The sequence below is a fragment of the Arachis hypogaea genome, chromosome 8 (assembly GCF_003086295.3).
Source record: "Arachis hypogaea cultivar Tifrunner chromosome 8, arahy.Tifrunner.gnm2.J5K5, whole genome shotgun sequence".
In the NCBI taxonomy this organism is placed as follows: domain Eukaryota; kingdom Viridiplantae; phylum Streptophyta; class Magnoliopsida; order Fabales; family Fabaceae; genus Arachis; species Arachis hypogaea.
In genome coordinates, this window is record NC_092043.1 from 15743327 (window position 1) to 15752747 (window position 9421).

At 30.4% G+C, this 9421-nt stretch overlaps 1 protein-coding gene across 4 annotated transcripts; it reads left to right on the forward strand.

Annotated features, from left to right (window-relative positions):
• Positions 1-5876: 5876 nt before the first annotated feature.
• On the forward strand, positions 5877-8994 carry LOC112706298 (uncharacterized). 4 transcript variants are annotated; one of them, XM_025757532.3, is made up of 3 exons: positions 5886-6023; positions 6199-6460; positions 8641-8994. In XM_025757532.3, exons 2-3 carry the CDS (start codon positions 6223-6225, stop codon positions 8868-8870), a joined length of 468 nt encoding a protein of 155 aa, XP_025613317.1. In that variant the 5' UTR covers positions 5886-6023; positions 6199-6222; the 3' UTR covers positions 8871-8994. The 4 variants fall into 4 exon arrangements, with proteins under 4 accessions (XP_025613316.1, XP_025613317.1, XP_025613319.1 ...); XM_025757534.3 differs by having other exon boundaries at positions 5930-6092; positions 6249-6460; XM_072200771.1 differs by having other exon boundaries at positions 5948-6092.
• The last annotated feature ends 427 nt before the right edge of the window (positions 8995-9421 follow it).

A 9421-nucleotide genomic window follows, 5' to 3' on the forward strand; every position in this document is an offset into this window, starting at 1 on the left:
TGGTGTTCTAGTGAGTTAGTGAGTGAGTCAGGGAAGGCGTTAGGGTTACGGATGCATGAAAGATACCCCTCACTAATTTTAAAGTTTAAACTTCAATAAAATAAGAAAAATGTATATTACCACGTCTATTTTGATAATACTACTTCTTTTAATAAATTCATGTAAATATATAACATAAAAAGATCGAGTAAAATAGTATTATTAAAAATAAAAATAACATTATCATTTTTTTATAATAAGTTCTGATTTCTGATTGCTATTTTTGAGTTTAATTTTAATATATTATTAGTATAAAATATTTTATATAATTATTTAATTATATTTATTTTTTAAATTATTATTTATACAATAAATATAAAAATATTATTTTTACTGATGTACTTTACAAAATTAAATGCATTTATAAATAGTTTTACATTAACAATATACTAAACTTAAATTCTATTATTTTTAATTTTTACAAATTTTTCTACGTATGATATAATCAATTTATAAAGATAGAAAAATACTATGAAAAATTGATTTACTTTTAAAAAAATTTGTAAAAAGCAAAATAAATTATATTTATATTAAGGGTTAAATTATTCTGAAATAAAGAATTCGATAAAAATTATTTTTAAAATTTAAGATTATAAAATTCATATATAATGAAAAAATACAAATTTAAAAATAATAATAATTATTATTATTATTTCTTTTATTATTTTATAAATTTCTTCATTTCAATTTTCAAAGGATTATTTTCTTATATTAGCACTAAGCAATCTAATTGTATTATTTAGATGCACAAATCAAGTGAAATCAGGTGAGGTCAGTATATATATTAATCAAACACAGGATAATATATGTAATTTTGAAAATTTAGAGCGTGAGTGTAATATACTTAATTGTATTATTTAGGATTGTTGTTTGCAGTTTTTTTTTGGCATCAACAATGGACAAGAGTACCGAATACGGGTCCCTAAGTTATGTTAAAACAAATGTCCTACTTATTTAAGTAGGATCAAACAATTTGATTTGATACATACATGTATTACTGAAACTATGAACAATTCCTACTGCAGACAAAAAATTTAGAATAAATACTACTATAAATGGTTAAGGGCTAACATTTTTCTATCATAACTATGTTGTTTTTGTTTTGCTTATACTTAATCTATCATATTCCAAATTTTGCTACGATTGTGCTAATCTAAAGCATTTGGTTGGTATGAATTGTCTTTAAGACCAATAATGATTTGATCATTTTCATTTTTGTATCAGGTATTAGAATGAATGGGTGATGAAAGGAAACATCATTTAACATCTGGAGACATAGCTGTATGTCTTGACTTGATAGCAAAAGTTCATGGCTTAGGTCCAGCAATAGCCTTTCAGATTTTGTAAAAGATTTCAAGGTCTATGGGGCTCTTTTGAATTGCTATGCACAACATGACTCTCCAGAGAAGGCAGAGGCTACCATGCAGAAACTAAAAGAGTAAGCTTGTAAGCATACAATAAATTAGGTATTGAGTTATAATGCTATGTTAAAGCTCTATGTTCGAGTAAGTGAATATCCGAAATTCGATAGTTTGATGAGAGAGATGTTATCCAAGGACATGTCCGATTCTGTGTCGCTTAATACTCTGTTGAATTGATAATTATTAGTGACTAAGAGAATGAGGGTTGAATTTTTTTCCTTTTTCTTTCTCGTGTGAACTTGCTTTCTGTTGAGATAGTAAAGGAGATATTTAGGTTTTGTCTCTTAACTTGTTAGGAGATTCTTTTGTTTTGTCTCTTGTTGTGCAGATTCAGAAACAGAGATAAGAGTAGAAATTAACACACTGATATATTCTGATTTAGTTACTTCGTGCAATATATTCTATATCTAGTCTCAATCACAACTATGACAGAATTTCACTATCTTTTCAATAGATTACAATCACTAATTCTCCCTAGGATTCTACCCAATCTTATCTGGGTCAAGTCCAGTTTCTAACCTAAACCGAACTTGACTAGGACTCAAATCTAATTTTCAACAGCAAAGTGCTAACTCAACTTGTAAGGGAATCCCCACAGGATCATGACACAAAACAGAAATACATACAAAGAATTTCTGAGATAACTATGACTTTTTCTCCAAGTCTAGTTCACTGTTTTCTACTCATTGACTTTTTCTTACAAACCTCGCAATGTTTTCCTTTTTCAATGAGACTCCGACAGACTAAACTGAAAAAAAGAAATACAAAATGGCAACCATGAAGGAGAAGAACTTAGAATAGCTTAGGAAGCTATGAGAACCGAACCAAGTACTTTGTTCCACTCACTTACTCACCCATTGAGTGTTCACCTTTATTATAGAAGAGTGAAACCTTCAAGGTTTGAACTAAGTTCAACACTTGAGTTGTCTTCTTCCTCCTTCACCAGAGCTCACAGTGGCATGGTCAGTAGAGAGAGAGAAAAGATCGAATCTTTGACATGTAACATACCTTTCTCTTTCATCCTTTGTCTTCAAGTTCCTTTGATCTTGACCATGAATGTTTTCTTTGGCTCCAAGTTTGGTTTTGGACAATGGATTCAAGGCAGAGCACCATTGAATTCTTCTCTTCCATTATTGCTTGATTTGTGCTTGAAGCTCAATAGATTTCTTCATGATTCCTTGGTGTAGTACAAATAGAGAAAGTCACTTTTGAGGATGCTCTCTCAAGATGGAATTTGCTTCTTTGTTGTAGCCCTTTTTCTTGCTTGAAATTGGAAACAAACTTTTGTTTCTTCGCTAAGCCCTAGCTTCGCATCTTTCTTCTTTCCTCTTTCTCGGTTCAGTAACTTGATGTGATATGTAAGGAAAAGAAGAGAGAGAAGAGAGAGATTATGTTCGGTGGAAGTGAAATAAAATTTAATTGAATTTTGAGTTGATTACCTGGTTAGATACTGGGTTGAAGAAAGATGGATTTGAATGTCATCACCGAATTGGACTTGGATCTTTATCTAAGCTAGATTTGATTTCTTTCTTTCTTATAGTTCAGCTTGTCCCAGCCTTCATGGATCAAGTTTGAAGTGAATGGAGTGGTATGGTTGAAATATGTGTTGACCAATATGTTTATGTTTGAGTTTGATCTTTTGCTTCTTGGGCCATCTTTGATTAAATTATTTTCATGCATACTTAAACAAAAACATCACACAATCAATTGATAAAAATCAATAATGTTTGATCATCACTTTAACCAAGTTTTAGTTTTTCAAACTCAACAAATGCGTATGCAGCCATTAAAGACACAGATAGGTTGGAGAGCTTACTATTGCAGATGGAAGCTGATCCTAAGGTAACTATTGACTTGATAACATACTCTATTGCAGCAAAGGCTTATATTCAGGCTGGCCAACATAAGAAAGCATATGCAATGCTAAGGAAATCAGAGGACATGATTGAACCCAAGAGGAGGAGAGCTGCCTATGAATCTCTTCTAACTATGTATAGCTCCATGGGAAAAAGGATGATGTTTATCGTATTTAGGATATGTGTAAAAGGTTAAACAGACCCTGTAATACGAATTACATCTCTATGCTGACCGCATTAGCTAGGCTTAATGATGTTGATGGAGCTGAGATGATTTTCGAGGAATTTGGAGTCTAAAAATACATGCTTCAACATCAGGATTCCGAATATGATGACGAGTGCATATTGTAAGAATGGTCTGGTTGAACAAGCTGAAGCATTCGTTAATAGGCTTTCCAAGAATCGCAATGAATTAGGTGGCAGTATATGGGATTAATTGGCATATGGCTATTACATGAACAACGATATGGATAATGCTATTCAAACAATGAAAAAAGCGATTTTGGCAGGTCAACCTAGATTAACATGAAAGCAGTATCGATTTACTTTGGCTACATATATTGATTATCTTAAGGATATGGGAGATTTGTTAGGGGCGTCATAAATTCTTATGCTATGTCTTAAATAGGGTTATTTTTCTACTGTTATACATGATAGATGATCAAGCTATGTGCATGGAAAAACTCCAGAAACAAAGGCCATAAATATGATAGAAGAATATTATCATCCAAAGAATGATGAACTTTTTCCATATGGAAAGAAGTAACATGAAATTTAACTCCATAAATAGGTCAGCCTACTGTATTAAAATGAAATCTTCTACGTCTTAGCTGCATAAGATGATGGGTTTTTCATTTATATAAAATAATCTTATTCTAAATTTATTTGATTCTCCTAAAGTCATATTCGAAACGTGAATACCTCTTTTCTAATAATATATAAATTATGGATTTTGCTAGGTAGACAATAGTTTTTGTGAACAATATAAACAATAGGTTCTAAAATTGACCCAATAAAGTAAAAACACACTACACCTCTAAATATACACCTAAATCTTAAAATTAGGATAATCATCTGCACACTTAGTGAATTGAACATCCAATATATCCATTGTTCACATTATTTAATATTTTCATTGTTTACCTATACTTTTCCATAAATTATCCTAGGATCTTGTGGTTTATATAATACGTTAACCACTGCACCCTAAGACGATTTATACATGAATGGCTTGTGAAGAGTAATACATAAATCGTCTCAAGATGGCCAACTTTACCAGTTTGTTAGTAAATCATCCCAAGATAGTCTGTTTTGCATATTTCAAGATTAAACCACAACAGTCTGGCACGATTTAATTGCATCTCCTAATTCTCGGTAGGGTGCCACGATTTATACTCAATTTGGCACACTCTCCATACTCAACCACAATTTACCCTCAACTTAATAAAGCTTAAAACTCAAAATGATTTTCAAAGAATATGAGTCTATAAATATACGAGAATGGTATAAACGTTCAAATGTAAAATTTATTAAGTTTGAGAGAAATTTAAAAGAGATGTAATTTAAAGTATTATATACATCTCTATCTTTTGTTGAGATAGGTCATATTTAAATTTAAAAATTTTAAAATTATAGGAGCACTTTTATTTGTAATTTTTTTAAAAACTAATTCGAGTGCATTAATTTTTCAATTTTTTCTAAAACTAATACGAACACTTTTAAGAGTTAACATTTCTCTATGATAATTATGTTATTTTTGTTTTTTTATAAAAAATTCAATATAAATCAGACCATCTAATTTGTTCATTATAAAATTTAACCGTCAAATTTCTCAACTAATTTTATTATCTTTTAAATATGAAAATCCAATTTATTAATTAAAATTTTTTAAAAAATTAAAATCTATACTAAAAAAAATACTAACTAATCATTACAGTGAATTACACGCAATCTTCTTCCTTTTCTAAAAAAAAATTAACCGCATCTAACACATATTTAAAAAAAAAATGGATAAAAGTACGTATAAATTTTTACACAGTAAACAAATATATACTCTAATTTTTTAATGAGCCATGGTATACACCAATATTAAGTTTTGTTGTCAATTTTACGGCCTTCTGTTTTCTTGAATAATGACTGCCAAATGACTTTGTACATTGTATAATATGACTCTTTTGATAACACAGTATCTAAAAACTAAATAATAAATTGTTAAATTTATTAAATTTGAATAAAAAAATATTTACAAGCCACATTTTTATTTTTGATTTGCATCCTTGATCACATTCAAAAAAAGAAGAGAATAAAAATTCTAAGTCATTTTTGTAAAATTTTTTTAATTTAAATTTAACAAATTTAATAATTTATTATTTAATTTTTACTATGTCATAAAAAAAGAGCCACATCACATAATACACAAAATCATCTAATAATTATTATTGTCAAAAAAATTATTCAGACAATTAAAAAGTAAAAATGATAATAAAACTTAATATTAATATACACAGATAAGTCATTAAAAAATTAAAGTGTATATCTATGGGTGTAAAAATTCATATGCAGTTTTTTCCATTATTCTAAAAGGGAAACAAGTAGGAGGCTTAAAGCCCAAAGAAAACCAACCCAGCTGTCAGAGTCACGCAGTAAGCCAGTAATTTGGACGACAGAAGCCGCGGAGGATCGTCCCAGACAGTGTCCCTTTCTCAAGGTATGGCGGAACAGCCCCGCTGCTCATTAATTCGGTTTAGGAGAAAACCATGGCGATAATTCTATGCGGGTGGGGAGGTCTTTTTCGTAATTTTAATCATACACCTCTCTGTTCCTCAGATTCAAAATGCCTCTCCAATCTCTATTCTTTTTCTGTTGTTATTTAATAAACACAGTTTTGGTTGGCTTCCTCGTGAATCATGGCGATTATCGCCGAACTTAACAGGAACACTGAAAACCGTGCTAAGTTAATTGAAGAAATTGTGAAGTTGGAGAGAAAGATCTTTCCCAAACACGAATCATACGCCGCATTCTTTGACAACGAACTCAAACGGAAGAACGCTGGACTTCTCTACCTCCACGCTGATGTCGAACTTGTTGGCTATGTCATGTATTCTTGGCCTTCTTCCCTCTACGCCTCCATCACCAAGCTCGCAGGTTCCAATACCTCCACTTCTCTTTGTTTCTTTGGTTGAAATCCAAGTAGGTGAAATCAATTTGCGTTGTTCTGAAATTGATTATGTTGTGTCCTATAAGGTGCTTGATGAAATTCTCCAATGAAAAATGTGGAAGCTCTTATTTTACGCTTAGGGCAATGAGAATGTAACATGTATTCATGTTAGTTTGGTTATATAGAACGAGAATATTTAACGGGGGATAAATTTGGAATATTAAGAAAAAGAGTGAGAGTAAATTGGAACTACAATTTCTTTTATCATCTCAATCCCTCTATGTCAATGGTCCACTTGTTTTATGGGACTCAATATTGTGTTTGGTGATCAGAAACTCAAACTAAAATTTCAGTTTTGGAACATAAAATTTTAGTCCCTTCAATATTTCTAGACACATGGGACTAAAACTTCTAAGTAGCGTTTGTTTTGAAGTAATGGGATAGAGACTCGGAGGCTGGCACTCAGTATCATATTTGTTGGCCCAAAAACTGATACTAAAATTTCAGTTTCTGTTCCTAAATTTTTAGTATTTCAGTACCTCCAAAAAGTGGGGACACAGGAGACTGAAATTTTTCGGAACGAAGACGGAATCTTTAATGACTTTTTATACTTAAAAAACTCTCATTTTAATTAATTAATTCCAACTTTACTCTTTATGCAAATTAAATTAGAGTTTCATTCTTATTGTAGTCTTTGTCTCTCACTTTACATCAAATACAATACTGAGAGACTTATTTCAATCTCTATTTCTCAGCTTCTGTCTCTTAGTCTCAGTCCCTATCTCTCTTCCAAACTCTACCTATGACAGAAACTAATACTTTGGGGCTTGTTTGGGTGAGCTTTTAAGAAAAGATCTTTTTTCGAGTTATCTTTTTTTAAAAGATCTTATAGAGAAGTAAAAGTAATTTTATGTTTGGATATCTCATGTAAAAAGGTCTTTTTATCTATCAATTATGTTTGGGTATAACAATATAGAAGTACTTTTTTGTTTATTTATTACATGAAAAACATCTTTTTTTTATTTTACTAGTGCTTTTACTTTTACTACTAGAAATTTGCCAAACACGTTAAAAAATAAAAAAAAGATCTTTTTTTAACAAAATAATGGCGCCCAAACATGCACTTAATAATATTTCTTTCAAAAAATATTCTCACTTAACTTTTTACATTTCAAATCTACTTCCCAATCTCCATATTTATCTTAAACCAAACATAATAATGAGACATAACTCAGTCCAATATATTTTACGCCAAATACAATCTAGAGACTTAATTTAGTTTCTCTCTCTCATTTTCAGTTTCCTTTCTAAATACAGCATTAGTGTCCTGTTATAATAACCAAACAGAGCCTTATTATCAATTTGTTGAAATGATAAAGTTCTCCAGAGTATTAAAATTAAACTAGTTAAATATTGAGTAAATGTGCATTTCAATCCCTAAAATTGGATATCAGGGTCTGTTTAATTTAATCTTTGAAATTTGAAAATTAACACTTTAATCCCTGAAATTGCAAAATGTCTCATGTTAGTTGTTATCTTCATATTTATTACTGTGTTGTCGTTCTTTTCTGTTATTTGTTGTATTAAGTAACACGTCGGTATTTCATATGATGTTTGAAATCGTATAGATAATGAGTATGTTCAAATTATTGACTGAAATGGGTTTTGTTATTACTCCACTTGATTCGCATAGCTGGCCTTTTTAGTATATATTCAAAAATTTCAAGAACTAATTCAAACTCCTGCTTCATTTATGTCAACTTAAATGTCGCATGTAATGTTAACACATGAGTTAGACATATGAATGAAATAGACAACACAATGAAGAAAACGGAACTAATGTAACTTATGTTGGCAACTTCGGAGACTATATATATAATTTTAGGGTGTATATGTACTGAATATTTCATGAACTAAATATAACGTTGTTTTGAATATTGAAGCATGAATATGGTATATCCTTCATGCTTTCTTCCTTTGTATTTCTGTTAGAAGAATGGAAGTGAAAAGGATTGTTTTTAAATGGTTTTATAATAGAGTTTTGATAAGTTTTTTAATCAACATTTTGAATTGATAGGTGAAGATATAAATGATTCTTTTTATCAGTAAAAACATAATTACTTTTGGGTTTATTCACCATGTGGAGGGTATGGTTTGGTTTTGTTAGTGAAGGAGCAATGGAGGAAGCAAGGCCATGGCGAGGCACTGCTGAAAGCAGCGATTCAGAAATGCAAGACCAGGAAGGTTTCGCGCATAATGCTTCATGTGGATCCCTCGAGGACACCAGCAGTGAGCCTTTACAAGAAACATGGTTTTCAAGTTGATCGCTTGATTGAAGGTTACTACTCCTTGGAAAGACATGCATATGTAATGTACTTGGAACTTGATTCAAATTGAAGTGGAAATTGATAAAAGGATCTTGTGTTTGTTTTGCCTCAATGTGAAACAAAGATCAATTCTGTAACATTGTTGATTATATATACAGGCTTGAAGGTTATGATAGACAAGCAATTCTAATTTACTTTATTCTTTTTGGGGTAACATACATTCATATTTCATAGACAAGCATTTGTGCCTACTTTTGTATTCCAAAGTAAGAGGGAAATGATTTTTATGTATTATGAGGACCAGCAACCTTCTTTCTACAAGCAGAGAGAGATTGGATCTTAAGGTTTAATTATCTCCTCTTATTTTTTCTTTTGATTATCAACAAACCAGAATCATATCATGATTACTACAAAACTAGAAAAACTAGACAAATTTCTGTGATATTCAACTAAAGATATGTGTTATTTGAATAAAAATTCGTTATAGTTTGAGATTTTGGCAACTTTTCACTTGTATTGTTGTACATTTAGCTTGACTCTCTTTTTTGAGTTCATTGGTGTAAATTCACATATATTCGATAGTTGAAAGTCAACCACTAATTCTACATACATATTGTCTTT